Source organism: Patella vulgata, chromosome 1 (assembly GCF_932274485.2).
Source record: "Patella vulgata chromosome 1, xgPatVulg1.2, whole genome shotgun sequence".
Lineage (NCBI taxonomy): Eukaryota > Metazoa > Mollusca > Gastropoda > Patellidae > Patella > Patella vulgata.
Genome location: NC_065879.2, coordinates 26290000 through 26305241, shown reverse-complemented (window position 1 = coordinate 26305241; position 15242 = coordinate 26290000). Strand labels below are relative to the sequence as shown.

At 35.6% G+C, this 15242-nt stretch overlaps 4 protein-coding genes across 8 annotated transcripts in view; 3 read left to right on the top strand and 1 right to left on the bottom strand.

The window, feature by feature from the left end:
- The window catches only part of LOC126828953 (opioid-binding protein/cell adhesion molecule homolog), a 97903-nt gene extending 95137 nt beyond the window's left edge, over positions 1-2766 (top strand). For 3 of the 4 annotated variants that reach the window (XM_056103464.1, XM_050558982.2, XM_050558981.1), the window contains one exon: positions 377-2766. In XM_056103464.1, the coding sequence (XP_055959439.1) occupies positions 377-483 (107 nt within the window). In that variant the 3' untranslated portion in view covers positions 484-2766. The remainder of the gene's footprint in view (positions 1-376) is intronic. The other variant, XR_008789351.1, reaches the window with a different exon arrangement.
- A 2568-nt stretch (positions 2767-5334) lies between these two features.
- On the top strand, positions 5335-13297 carry LOC130013996 (uncharacterized). 2 transcript variants are annotated; one of them, XM_056102699.1, is made up of 2 exons: positions 5335-5394; positions 11713-13297. In XM_056102699.1, exon 2 carries the CDS (start codon positions 11716-11718, stop codon positions 12613-12615), a length of 900 nt encoding a protein of 299 aa, XP_055958674.1. In that variant the 5' UTR covers positions 5335-5394; positions 11713-11715; the 3' UTR covers positions 12616-13297. The 2 variants fall into 2 exon arrangements, with proteins under 2 accessions (XP_055958674.1, XP_055958675.1); XM_056102700.1 differs by lacking the exon at positions 5335-5394 and adding an exon at positions 10835-10961.
- On the top strand, positions 5340-7403 carry LOC130013999 (uncharacterized acetyltransferase YvcN-like). Its single transcript, XM_056102706.1, has 2 exons — positions 5340-5421; positions 6463-7403. Exon 2 carries the CDS (start codon positions 6480-6482, stop codon positions 7350-7352), a length of 873 nt encoding a protein of 290 aa, XP_055958681.1. The 5' UTR covers positions 5340-5421; positions 6463-6479; the 3' UTR covers positions 7353-7403.
- Positions 13260-15242, bottom strand: part of LOC126828883 (scoloptoxin SSD14) — a 21967-nt gene continuing 19984 nt past the window's right edge. The window contains exons 12-14 of the mRNA XM_050558966.2: positions 14630-14761; positions 14120-14233; positions 13260-13445 (exon numbers count right to left, since the gene is read on the bottom strand). Of these exons, the coding sequence (XP_050414923.1) occupies positions 13260-13445; positions 14120-14233; positions 14630-14761 (432 nt within the window). The remainder of the gene's footprint in view (positions 13446-14119; positions 14234-14629; positions 14762-15242) is intronic.

Genomic DNA, 15242 nt, shown 5'->3' with positions numbered 1-15242 from the left:
CTATTACGCCAAAAGTTTTATCCAATCTTTGTGAAATTTATATGCATTATTTACATTTGTGAAACGAAGAAGCCTATTGCAGTTTCCGTTTATTACGTCTAGAGTTATGGTCCCTTTTTCACTTTATTGAATCTTGTGAACGCTCTAACGCCAACAGTGATCACCCGATCTTGTGTATGATTTAAATTAGTAAAACGAAGAATCCTATAGAATTTCAGCAATTTCCGTCAATTACTTCTAGAGTTATGGCCCTTGTTTCACTTTGTTGCACCCTGAGAACGCTCTAACATCAAACGTTATCTCACTGATTTGCCAGGATTTATCTGTCAGATAAAAAGATACATTCTTTTATTATATGTTTTTTTGTATTTTTTAGGAGCTAATGGAAAACAGGCTGCTGTAGATAGCTTAAATTCGGCTTCTTCTATTTATTTATCATCGATTACTTGTGTTGTGTTCCTTCTCCCATACATTATACACTAAACTATGTCCAGAACAAAAGAATAAACATAATTAAGCTGACCGGGTGAATTATGGCAAATATAATTTGACAATAATACAAAACACATGGAAGATTCCTAAACAAGTTTTTATTTGAAGTGATGTGTTTACAATCTGTACCATTTACGTTTTGTCAGTCATCTAAACACAAGTGGGAAATTGTGTCTGACATTTCAAGGACAGTCTTTTCCAAATGATATTTCAGTATCCTAATCGATTTCTAAAACAGCATCAAAAAGAAATGCCAGCAAGTGTAATTTATGGAACGCCAATGTGGAGAAATATCATATATTATGTATATCCTATATGAAACAGTTATGGTTGTGAAATTGGCCCAACTGTAGCCCCGATTCCACCGATAAAAGACTGGAGATGAAAAATTGTGTTTTCTTGGTTCGAGGAGCAACATTTTGACCTATAACTGCCGTAGAAGCCGGGGTTAGCCATTTGTAATTTCAGCAATTGATTATTATTTTCTATAGTAGCATAAAATAAGAACAATGACGTTAGATTACTTTAGTAAATATAAAGTTAAATCGCTCCTTAGACAAGATATAAATCCCCCAAAATCTCTGAATAAGACAAAATTAAGTTGAATTTTACAATAGAAATCTTTTTAGAACAGTGGCATAAACCTACACCGCCCGGTGGTGCCACTTTGTTTCCAGTTTAAAAACAAACTCGGGATACAATCATGAAGTTAGATAATCAGTTCTTGGTGTGTTGATACGTGTTCAGTGTCAAGTTTTAATCATTTAATGGATAGATAATCAGCAGTATTTAAGTTGTCATTCATGATATAATATACAAAACTATGTATCTAAATCGGAAAACAAAGTGGTATAATATTGTAAATTATGATCAAGTAAGATTAGTAGAGTTACGTTCAAACGTCTGTTTAGTTTGTAAGAACGGAACTAGAAATTATTTCCATGATTATTTTGAAGGACGAAAGTTCGTTAACATATAAATATGTAAGTATTAATTTCTGAATGCTGGAAGGTATTCGTGAAATAATAATGAAGGTAAATTGGGTTAGTAAGACAAATCACATGATTAATGAAGAAAAGAGTTCAGCTATCCAGAAAAACTACTTAAAACGTTCGTTTTATTATTTTCCTTGTCTTATTTTATTTCAATAAATAAAACATAATCGTATTCATTTTTTGTTAGATTTTGAGTCAGTAAATATATCTAAATCTCATTTATTGCTTGTTGCTGTGTGGCGTTAATATGGACCAGTCACAATAATTTCATGCAACAAACAATATAAAGTAATTGATAGATGCATCTTTATTTCGATGTAGCTCCATTTGTTGATTTACTTACAGAATGACATAAATGTATTTATATTATGTATATAATACCATTGTAAATAAATGAGCACTTATACAATATTAACCCTGTTTATGCACAGTAGTGAAATTGTTATAATACCGAAGATGTACTGAAGCCAGATGCCTCGGTCTCGGCTTTGTCAACATTTATTTACGTTACTTTCACTAGTAACCATCGATGATGGCTTTTGACGGAACATCAGTGGCTTTTCTGCCAACAGTCATCATCGATGGCCACTATTTAAATTTGTTGTCTATCGATCGAGGATTTTGTAGAAAAACCAGTCGAGACCCCTGTGGATAATACTTTTGTGTTTGTTTACTTGTTCGTTTTCCAATATTTGTCAACTAGGACTACGAAGATTATGGTATATTTTATTGGCGTTTGTTTTAAATAACGTTTTGTATCTTGATTTTCATTACGTTTTTGTATGGACAAGTACTTAATCAATAGTGGCTTTAGAATCTGAATTTAGTCTGGTTTTAGAATGACAAAACAGATAAAATTGGTCTAAGCGAAGAAGAGACATTTCACGGATTTGTCAGTATGTCATAATGAATTTTTAAAACCAGTCTGTGTTTAGATTTTATGTAAGAAAACAGTTCGACTGATCTATGTAATTATAGCCATTTATGTCAGGAAAAAAACCCGAAGCAGTTTTAGATTAACAACTATGGTGTGAAAATCCCGATAAACTATGTTTTAACACTGTGTTTCAGACTTTGGGATTAATGTTATCCATATACGTAAATCTAAAGCGTTTGCGATTGTCTGTTGTATATAATATATAAGTATAAAGGAGGTGTATATGTATGTAATTATCGTTATTATTATATAATACATAACCATGTAAATAAATTTCTTTTTCGTCATTTATCATATATTACGTGTACATTTTTATTGATTATTAAATTTGCTTAAAAAGTATTTTAGAACTAGTTCATACACTTGATCATGGAACATAAATCGCGTGTGTGTGTTGTGTCTGTGTGGGTGTGCGTTTGTGCTTGTGTGTGTGTGTGTGTGTGTGTGAGAGAGAGAGAGAGAGAGAGAGAGAGAGGGCAGGTCATTTGGGTTAGTATCTGGAACAGCATATAACTTGAGCACATTGGTAGGACACGGAGAACTCGAAAGGAAATCATGGGGCTTGGAACAAAACAAAGGTACTTGCATGGACCTTGCGATCGAAAGCATTCATGTTATACCACTCGGAACCACGTGGGGGACATAGAGATATAACTGCTTGACGCATGTTCAGATATTTTATAAACAAACTCTGTGGTCGGTCAATGTCCCACACTCATGGACCAATCTACATGTATACATAATTAAATCTGTGACAATGAATCGTTTTTCATCAATATGTGATCTGTGTTACATTCTGAGTTGACCCTTCCGCATGCATGATGTCCGAACATGAATTCAAATATACAGGAATTTATCCAGGTATACCAACTGCCTTAGTGATAGGGGTACCCATGCCTGGCGTTAACTTCTTTAGCTTAAAGTATCTTACCCTCTGTGGTGATTCTGAAGACGGAATAACGCTTATTGCAGACTAGGAGCAAGTTGATTAAAGGGAGGTAACTGCAATAATCGAATAAAATATAAGATATAGACCACAATTAATTTCCCCATTGCGTTCAATGTCCCATTTCCCGGTTTTGCACTAAAATTTGTATGAGATTGAATATGGTGGCTGATTGGTATCATGTCGTGATGTCGTGCTTCATAAGGCAACAACCCGACATCACGACATCTTAACCCGACACCACGACAAAATGTTGTAATGTCGCGTTAAAATGTCGTATTGTTGAGTTAAAATGTCGTGATGTCGGGTTGTCGGCCATCTTCCTCTCAAAATGCAGTATGGTTATGTACACTGATCCTTCTGCTGGTCAAGAAAGTTCCCCGTGATTTTGCAGCCTTGTTTCTCGCTGCCGGTAGTGCAAGACGAACGGTCTGACAAAGAATAGTGTCTAGTTGTGTAGATGGGAAAAAACACAAGATCCTGTGTACACATTGGCGTGCACAAAAAAGAACCCTTCACATTTGGAATTCGATGAAAAAATGGTATTGTCATAACACACTGCATAGCGTATGCCTATCTTTTATGTGCAATCCAATGTGTACAAAGGGGCTTGTGTTTTTGTCCCATCTAGGCCTAGAGGGCGACACCATATTAATATAATCTTTATTCAGATCTCACAATGAGACATATGAATACAATTTACAAAAATAGTTCATACAATCAATGGCAGATTTTGGACAATACACTACATTCATAATATAAGTTATCTACATTAGACAGTTCATTTAAACGTATATGTATATTTATATAAGTTATCTACATTGGACAGTTCATTTAAACTTATTTGTATATTTATATTAGTTATCTACATTGGACAGTTTATTTAAACTTATTTACAATAATCGATATCAATTTACAAAGGTTTTCTAACTCGGCACCATGACAATTAAAAAGTTCGTACATCTTTACATAGGAAGGATATTGGTGATAATAAGGTTTTAAATAATTTAGTCGGTCATTCTGGAAAAATGGACACTTAAAAACTGCATAAAATTCATCGCCTATTTCGTTATATGAACAAAGGTCACAGATTCGATTTTCTCTGGGGATTTGTAAAAACACTCCGGACTCGATCGGTAGTCTATGACTTCGACATCTAAATCTAGCAAAATAGCGTCTATATTTTACAGGTAAAGCAGTTAGATATTCTTCCTGCTTGTGAGTAGATTTAAACAGACATTAATTAGCACATGTATTCGAGGTATTAATAGAACTATGCCAATCCTGCAGATATTGGTCTCTTAACCTTAATAACAGACATTGTTTTAACCATTTACCGTCAATATTATTAGCTTGAATATTCCATATATTAGACAAACCAGTATAATTTAAAGTCTCTTTTATACAAGTTAACCACGTGTTAGGGTCATCTGATTTATACAATATATCATACATTATATATGCAAACTTTGACTTTGATCTAATTACAATTTTGTGCCATGTTATATCAATCAGCCACCATTATTGACTGTACATATCATCATAACCAATCTCTTAACTCTTTTATCGCCCCGCCCTTAAACCCTGAATATTTACCAAAACCTGGCAGAAAATGTTAATTCAAACCCCCTTCTTCCATTTAGACCAAACAATCAACACAAGTGGCAATTCAAAAGGGGAGATAAGGGAGAGTGGGAGAATTGCTATAAATAGACGAACTACCGAGAAGGTAATTTAATTGTGGTCTGCCTCCATGTAATTCTTTCTCGTTGACTTCAGTATTAAATTCTTCTAATCACAAAGAGCCAACATTGTCTGATTAACAATTGGACGGGGTCAACAACCTCATATCGCAATTCTTCAGTTTTGATGATGATGTCGCTCACATAAAGATATGTTCATTCAGCTATCCAATGCAACGAGTGTCTGGTTAATCGAGTGTAAACTATAAATAGAATTCCGGTTATAAAACGAAGCCGACGAACGTTTTTATTTAACTGACCCACTGAGTGCGCTTGCTGAAGGTTGGTATTATTTACATATATAGAAAGGTATGTAAACTTTCTTGCAATAGACTTTTAAGAGTGTGTATCAATATATGTTTTCTTTTTGAGAACTTAATTTGGTTGAACATTTAAGGTTCTGTATTGAAGGTGCTCAATGTTACAAGTTCAACAATGGTTTATTATTAATGGTGTTGGATAAACGCAGCTTTTGTGTTGTACCCGTTTTTAAATACACGTACCTACCAACTCAATTTTGTATATTATGTTATTAGACAACTCACATACAAAACTAGCGTATTATCGTTTACTGTTGAGATTTGCGATTGCTAGCCTCAAAGTGCAATTTAACCGTTTGCATTGCATACAAAACCTCCGCCCAAAACACCTAGCTCCCCATTTCGTGTGTTTTCAAACATGATATTGTTTAAGACCCTTGTCGTTTTGAGAACGTTTATGTATGTTTTGGAGTTGTTGGATAATAGATCGAAATTACAATTATATTGAATAATTAAAGATACATTATGGGAGATTCGATAAAGAGTTGGCAGTTCTCACTAAAATAATTAAAAACTAGATAACGTAATGGCAATTTGCTGAAAATTTCATTCAAATTGATCCACTATGAACCGAGAACTAAACGAATGAGATTTCTACCTAGCCTCTGTCATCATTACTAAAGTCAGTACGTTAAACAGCATAGTCTCGATTTACTCGTTTAATCGAGAAGGAAAGTTATGCAGTAAATCGGATCACAATCCACTAAAGATCGCAGGCTAGCGATGCCATCTAGAGTTGATTATGGTCTGGATAAGTTAATTAATGTCTAATTAATAATTTAGATAACATTTCAGGCCTAAAGAAAGACCTGTAATAGACAGATTTAGCTCTTGCAATAATGTATGTTTAATATAATATAAATAGAGTAAAAAATGTAGTTACCTCCCTTCCATCACTGTAAATCTTGATTGTGTTTCGGCGCTACCCGAAATGTACTGAATAGCAGACCTTATGAGCCAACGCACACACGTTAAACCATTTGACCATCCAACCCCCTTCTGCCTAAAGAGAAAACAATTATTTTTTTAGGTGTTCTCGAAGATACAATGGAGTTGACAAAGGAAGAGTCAAATGGAATCCTGAAAACCGTTCTACATTTGGATTTACCTGACGAAGACATACTAAAACCTAATTTAATACTTCTGAATAAAATCATAATGGCCGTTCACGAACATTTACCATTCCAAAATCTAACACTAATGGCAGAAAATGTAGCTGATCGACATCGACCAACCTGGTGTGAGATAAAGTCTGCCATGTTGAAAAATCATGGCGGTTTGTGCTATCCCATGAACCTATTCTTGTATCGTTTATTGGAAGTTATTGGCTATGAAGTAACCATGGCCCATTCCACTATTACACAATGGACAAACATCAATAAAAATGATCACGTGGTTGTATTTGTTCATAACGTCAACAATGAAGGGGATTTATTTCTCGCAGAAGTTGGCTTGGGTTGTCCCACATTTGATGCTATTGATATGTCTTTCGATAAAGAGTCGAAGATTTACGAAGAGTCTACGCATGTTTACAAATATACGAAGAGTGGCGGCAAAGGATTTCGAATGTACAAAGACCCCGAAGACGCCAGTTGGAAAGAACTTTACGTTTTTGACCTACTCGGAACAAAAAAGATGGAACAATTTGAGCCTTACTACGATCGAATATTCACCGATCCCACCGTAGGGATATTCCATTCTATAATTAGAACAGCGGCTTTTCCCAACAAGAAAGCGGTGGCCATTTCTAACGATACGAAGACGGTCGAAGATGAAGAGGGAAATGTTGAGAAATCAAAACTGGCGACCGATGATGACATTATAAAGGAGTACGAGAAGCTGTTCCCACAATTCGAAGAATCGATCGTAAAATCGGCTTTAGCCAACTGGCGAAGTTTACAAAAAGAGAAATCAAAGTAGATGTAAAATAACCGCATCATGTCTGAAATAAAAATGTATTTCCGTCTTAAATTAACTCTTTTGTCAACCACGTCCTTGAAACAATGTGAACATCTATTATTATCGACTGGTCGAGTTTATGAGGGTTCTACTGTATTGCACGAAAGTGCGACAAAGTGTGTTTTTCTCATTTTTACCCCATTTCACATACATTTCGCTTTCGCATTGTCGTTTTCGCGACATGCACGCTAAAGTGCAAAAATAATCGCAAGGAATTCAGATTGAAATATAAACTAGAACTACTAAGTAGTAATGACGTGTTTCGGTATGTCACGTCACGCCTTGTCACGTCAACATTACAGTTACACCATGAATTATTGAGTACATATATAGTAACATCTAATACCTATTAAAGTGGGAAAACCTGTCTTTTTGAACTCTTAACAAAACCGGAAGTTATACTTCTTTCTTGAGTGAACTTTTTTAATATTGTTAGTAGACATCAGGGTCATCATACATACAATAGTCATGGAAAGGTTAGGTCACCATCTAGATGATCAAAAGTCGAACACACTTCAAAGTGAAACCGGAAGTAAACAAAATCGAAATTCAAAAATCGACTCCCTAAAGATTGTTGCCACTTGGAGTAGGTTCAATACAAAATATATTTTCGAAAATCGGAATTAAAGTGGCGGTTGAATATCGATTTGAATGATTTTTTATAAAATCTAATATGGCGGCCAACTAGTTGAAAATGAAATGAAATGAAATGGGGTTTAACGTCCTACTGTTTTGCTCCGAGCTGGGCTAATGAAGACGGGCATACGCCATACAGTGTGCTATGAGGGAAATTAAATTGTTATCGAACACGGTCTTTGAAAATGAAAGATAATATCTGGGGCTAACACCACCATATGTCATTTTTTGTATATTTTTGAAATGGAGACACCTATTCATGTTCGGGAAAAATCGGGAGGCTCGGTAATTCCCAGAAGTTTCCGGAAGCCGTCACAAATTTTTTAATATGCGATTTTGAGGGCATTGATGTGTTCCTTATTCCTACCAAGTTTCAACTTGATATCTCAAATTATAGGGACGGAGATATGCCACCTTGAATGTCGAAAGAATGATGAAGAAAATTTTCGCAAAATCTTTATGCTAATATTAATCGAGCGAACTTCCGAATTTCTAAAAACCGTCAGTCAGAGCCCATATAGGATTCGTCCAAAGAATCCAAAAATGAAAACCCGAAGAAATAACCGAGGTGTGGGCAATCTGAGACTATTTTTTGTCCCATCCGTAAAACACTTCCAGTTTGTCAAAAATGACCCAATTTATATTTAATAAATAGACGCACGGAGGCCAACCACATCTACGTTGGCAGAATGTTTGCACCATTTACAGTTTTGACTGCACAAACTGACTAAATTCCACAAAAAAGTAATAAAAACACGTACAGAAACAATACGTGTTTCGACCGAAGGTCCAAAACACATACAAATGACCGTATCCAGCTACCATACATTTCAGTTTTATACGGATTTCTGGAAAGCATGCCGAATGTGTTTGACCTAAATGTTCGTTTTGCGTATAGCGTTGTGGGTTACCTGTTTATTTCGTTCGCTTGGTGGCTTTGTTATCTATTTATATTATGTGTGATAAGATATGTTGATAAAACATAAGTTTCTGAACAAAATTATTGTTTGTTTCATGTGCAATGAGACACATTGTACAAATAGTTTAAAGCAGCTAAACTTCTTTCTTATCAAGAACTTTTGACAAATTTCGTTTATTTTAAATATTTCAAAAGGTAGCAGTGTTACTTTAATGCTTCCATGGAAAGATTATGTTTCAATATATTACTCATATTTTAGAAATAGTAACATTAAATCATTCTTTACCCAATCAAAATTGTGCATGTATTAAAGATAGATTATGGGAGATTCGGTAACGAGTTGGCAGTTCTCACTATAATAGTTAAAAACTAGATAATGTAAAGGCAATTTGCTGAAAATTTCATTCAAATTGATCCACTATGAACCGAGAACTAAGCGGGGTCTTCCCATATCGCCGACTCACCGAGTTTTGGAAAGTCGACCGCGGCACCCTTTGATTGGATTAAAACGGATTAAAAGCGTTAATGAGGCAGGGACCAGTCATTATTAATATAGTTCACTGAAATTGATTTATACCACAGACCTTTATTGACTTTTTCGCCGAAACAATTATTAAAATTCGTGAATAGTTTGTTGACTCCCCCCCCCCCCCTTACACTGACATTAAAGTCCCACCCCAGTGTAATTTCTCTGCTTTTGAGCCATCGAATGTTGATGATGTAATATCAGTGGTGTGTCAAATGAAGTGTAAGTCGTGTGCTCTGGACCCAATTCCTACAAAACTACTAAAGGAGTGTCTGGATGAAATAGCACCAGCTTTGACGATTATTATAAATGATGTACTCTCCTCTGTTATTTTTCCGGATGATTGTAAGGAGGCCATTGTAAGACCTCTGATTAAAAAAAACAAAAATTGCTTAAAAAGATCATTTTATCTCAAATAATAGATTATCTCACTCGAAACTCACTGCTCGGTAAATTCCAGTCTGCTTATCGAGAGGGGCATAGCACTGAAACCGCACTCCTTAGAGTGCATAACGATGTTATAGATATGAACAAGGAAGACTGAATTTATTAGAATTTTTGGACTATGTTGGACTGCGTGCAAAAATTTAAAATTGTGCTATGTTATGTATTATAAATTAAAAAAAAAAAATAAATCCTCCCAAAATTATCTGCTTAATGAGGTTTATCCTTCAGCTTGGGTCTATTGTTCTTGGCCACTCATTCCCATAACGTCGACCAAAATTTTTCCCCTAAAACTCGGTGAGTCGGCGATATGGGAATTAACCCATTCCTTCTCGATTAAACGATTAAATATATAATCGAGACTATGCTGTTTATCGTAGTGACTTTAGTAATGATGGCCGAGGCTTATGGGAATTTTAGTCGCTTTCGAGAAGGAAAGTTATGCAGTAAATCGGCTTACAATCCACTTAAGATCGCAGGTTAGCGCTGCCATCTAGAGTTGATTATGGCCTGGATAGGTTAATTAATGTCTAATTAATAATTTAGATAACATTTCGGGCCTAAAGAAAGACCTGAAATAGGAAGATTTAGCTCTTGCATAATGTATGTTTAATATGTACTTCCAGCCAATCAGCTTTACTTTAATAAAAGAGTGAGGAAAATAGGGGGAAAGAGTTAGGAAGCGCCATTAAAAGTTGGCTATAAACATGTAAATCCTTTTAAAATAAGTCGACCAAGTCTTGTGATTCTCCCAAATTTCAACTCTGTATATTTCCACTGTTAGAGTGAGTAAATTGTCTAAATGTGTCATAGTAGAAATAACCTTATTTTCAAGTGTAAAACACGGTATGGACATCAGTGAATAACTCTCTTTAATGATTTGTTTACTTTTGTATCTTTTCAGTTGACTTTTTTGCTTACAATAAAATTTGAAACTGAGGGGTTAAAGTTCAATTTAAATAAAATCCCAGAAGTGCAATCACCCAGGAATATAGTAGATGTCCCTTTCGTCTTCTTTGGAAAACAGGACACTTTTTTCATTCAGGTCAGGGTAAGGGCGTGTTGAGTAGGCCCAAGTATAGACTGCATAACCTTCCCTAATACGTCAGACTCGCAGTGACGTAGGAACCAGCCTGACGTCATTTAGAGCAGGTTGTTCAGTCTAGCCCAAGTAGTACCGACCTATCTAGTAGTTATTTTCCCAGGATAGGTCGGGTAGGTTGTGTTCTACGATAATCTGGGCCCAAATTCAGCAGCAACAGATATTACGCTAACATCTTGCTCAACAAGATTCATTAATTTTGTCTATCGACCAGGGCCGGATTTAGATGGAAAGAGTTTCGAGGCTATCCCATTTATGAGACCCTACCCAATCTCTCACAAACAGGCCTACAGTAAAATGAAAGTGAGCAAGTCGAGGATAATGACATGTTTACAGTCCGTGTAAGAAAGGCTTATGAGTATTCAAAATGATAAACATTGGGCCAGATTTCCGTTAGGTTTTCAGGCCCTAGGTTTCAGACTGCCAAACCTATAGGTAAATTCGGCACTGCTAGCTACCTTTCTCAAGATAGAAAACTTATGCTATACGCCAGAATCCTCCAAATGACATCGATATTTCACAAATTTACGAGGAGAGAACTACCGGATTCATCGCAGGCGCACTGACCTGTAACTTTTTTTTATTATTTAGGAAAGTAACTCTGCGTTTGACTGCGTATATAACTATAATGCGATCAAATATGATTATATGGTTGTACATAACTAAATGTGTTGCCTATTTTTATATATTGCAGAAAATGCTTTCCAAGGAAGAGGTTGTCTACTTCTTAACGGATGTGCTCGAAATAAAAGACGTGGAAGTTCTCCTTGAATCGTTAAATAAACTTGACCTCATAAATACCATAATGGCGTCCTACAGAGAGAAAGAACCTTTTCAGAATATTATTCTGATGGCAACAGACCCAAATGAAAGACATCGACCTACGTGGAATGAAATAAAACGAGGCATGTTTCTTAAACAAGGAGGACTCTGTTATTCCCACCATATATTTCTTTTCGCTTTATTTAAGGCCTTAAATGTTGATGTTGCCATGGTCCATTCAACGGTTACCTCGCCAAACAATCATTTAGTTATCATTGCAAAGAACGTACTGAAAACTAAAGACGCGTACTTGCTTGAAGCGGGCTGTGGTTACCCAACTTTTCGAATAATATCTTTGGATTTTGAAGAAGAATCCCCAATATTTTTCGATTCATTTTTAGAATATAAATTGGTTAGATTTGATGGTAAAATTTTACGGATGCATAGAAAAGGGGATATGCGACCACCTAAAGATGTAGACACCAGTTTCTATATCGGAGAATGGAGGAGATTTTATGACTTCGATCTGAATGAAAATGAAAATGTACAAGATTTTGATGAAGTCTTTCATGATGTCTACACAAATCCAGATAGGTCGCCTTTCCATAAGAGTTTTCGTTTCGTTTCATTTCGAGACCAGAAAACTCAGATATTGGTCAACAAAAAATCACTGATTGAAAATGATCAACATGAACTTGAAACAACGAAGTTCGAGTCCGATGGGGAAATTATAAAATGTCTTAATTCATTTACTAATGCCATTGATGAATCCTGCGTCCGAAAAGCTCTTGATAACTGGCGCAAATCTGCAAAAAGTTGTCAAAGTTTAGTCTAAAACAAGGATTATTAGACGCGGAAAATGACGTCAACATGGTAAGGGGATAAGGCGAAGGGAGGTTTACCAATCGTAATGTAACAAACAGACGCTTTATAATTACAAATATATGATAGTAACATCAATTAATTGTGTGATATGTTTAAATAGTGTGAATAATAAGGGACAATTGTTATTAAGGATGCTTTCTCGCTTATAAACTGTGGGATTTGATGATATATTTGGACTAATTTATCTAACAAAACCTTGCTTCAAATTCCTCCCAAAAGTAAATTTTTGGATTATTCTCTACCAACATCTTTTTTCCGCGGTTTAATCGCAATGTCTACTGGATGTTCATGTTTTCACAACCGTTAGCCATTAGATCAAAACATACAAAGCGCTCTTTTCTGGATAATGTAGCCCTCTAAGCTCTAACTAGTATAACCTCTAATGGCGGATGAGGCGGGGTTTCAAACAAATCATTTTTATTTTTACTGGTAAACACAGGCTATTTGCCGTTGGAAACGGGGTGCGTCAGATTTCGTACAATCCGAACGAATAGACAGCTGGAATGGAATATCTCAGTTTGGGTGTTTCATGCTAATGAGCAACATAATCATAAGTCACTAACTGTATAAAAAAAGCAATGTGTAGAATGAATTCTATAAAATATTATCTGATAAAACAATTTGTTTAACTAGACACGCCTTTCCTTGTTTTCTTTCATCAGAATGAGCAATTATCTTTCCTGTTGTTGGGTCTTTATATATGGCTTGGACGGCAGATATTAGATTTGTTCTCGGCAGCAGAGGATGGCCATAGTCATCTTTAAGTTGATTTAATATGTGCTGAAATTCAAGAATACACATCCTCAATTATTTGCTATACGAGTCCGCAGTTTCCACTTTAACGTGCACACAGTGTCATTTTTAAAAAAAAACTGTTGTGCCATCAATGTCCAGGGCCTCAAAGTATATAATACTTTTGAAACCGCCTTAAACTTTTTTTTACAGGCACTGTAGTCTAAGACATCCGCCATCAGCCTCGGCTTGTGTTTAAAACATTCTTTCATCTTCCTCAAGTTGTGATGGTGAGGGATTGGGGGAAGACAAACGAGGTGAATAGCGTAGGGCCTCTCTTCATAGAAATCCGAAACTGGGTGCCGAGAGTGTTAATGACAAAAGCAGGGCAATATAGCCATTTATTTTTTAAAAAGAGGAGGGTGCCGATCCGGATTTTTTAATTAAAGGTAGTGCTTATGGGAGGGGTGGGGGGTAGCGTGTCTCAAAAATTCTTTCTCTTTGTTTGAACATATGGGCCATCTCCCTTAACAGAATTATGTCACATATCCACCATTATTTTTTCATCCTTTATTTGCTCAATATCAGTAAACCTATCCACGAAATCTAATCTATAATGTCAAATTTGCTATTAGTTGAATAGACGCACATACATTATTAAGCCAACAATTGTATGTTAAGATTAAGAATGGGTAATATATATTTGTCCACATTAATATTACCTCTGGAAAATCTGCTTCGTGCACAAGCATTAACTTTCTAATGTCATAAAAATATCTTTTGGTTTTAATTGCTTCTGCTAATGTTTTATTTAAAGAAAATAGTCCCATAACCACCTGCAAAGACAAACAATTTAAAAGAAATTTTGGTTTAGGTTATGACAAAGAATCCTGGATAAAAGTAAACTCTTAAAATAAGGACACAATTTTTTTTAAAACTAGGCCAAAACGTCTTAATTATAATTATTATAACTTTTTCTGATTTGTTTTACACATTTGTACGTATCCAAATTTTAAACCTAAGTTATCGGTTTCTGGCTTTACATGTTCCGAAATATTAAAACGACTTAACCCCTTTTAATATGCTGTGCAGACTTCTCAGGGCGGTAGCTTTGCTTTACCCAACCCGTATTTTAAATTTCTATGACTACATAAAAGGAAGTGAAACAGGACAGGTTGTGGGTCCTGTCTGTAAAAAAAAATAATGCTATATATTATATTATATATAGTTACCGTGGCTATGGATGCCGCAATTCTATCACCGCCGGAACTTCCTATTACCAGGGCAATATCGCCATTTTTAAAAAAGAGAGAAGGTGCTGATCCTCCCGTTGCCATCTTTCCAGACTCTATTTGATTATACGGCTAAAATATAACAAAGAACAGGAAGATTTTACTGGAAAATGTCCTACCAGTGGGACGCATCCACCAGACTGAAAACCGAGGTTTTACACCTTAATATTGCCATACTACAGTACAGTCGCCGCCCCACGCATTCCACCCCGCTTTAGATTCAAACGTGGGATAAAAGCGATAAAGTAATCAAAACAGAAAACCATACAATCTTTGCCATACAATGTCTTATATATGCCCACATTTTCATGTGGACGTGTATTGTCGACACCTCTGTACGAAAGTCCGCCAAAAATTAGTTTGACACACTTTTTATTCGATTTTGACGAAACTTGAAATATAGGTTTGTCCCCCAATGTTCCCGGCTCCTGCCGATATAGGCATTTATCGGACCGTAACTTCATGGATTATGTCCCCTGATTGTAGGAAAATCAAGTTTTTAATTAGCTTGCTGGCACTGATCTAAAGGTCAGATTTTAATGAAACATGAAAT

What these genes read in the sequence shown, in the direction of transcription:
- LOC130013999 (XM_056102706.1), top strand. Translation starts at nt 6,480, where the DNA reads ATGGAGTTGACAAAGGAAGAGTCAAATGGAATCCTGAAAACCGTTCTA.
- LOC130013996 (XM_056102699.1), top strand. Translation starts at nt 11,716, where the DNA reads ATGCTTTCCAAGGAAGAGGTTGTCTACTTCTTAACGGATGTGCTCGAA.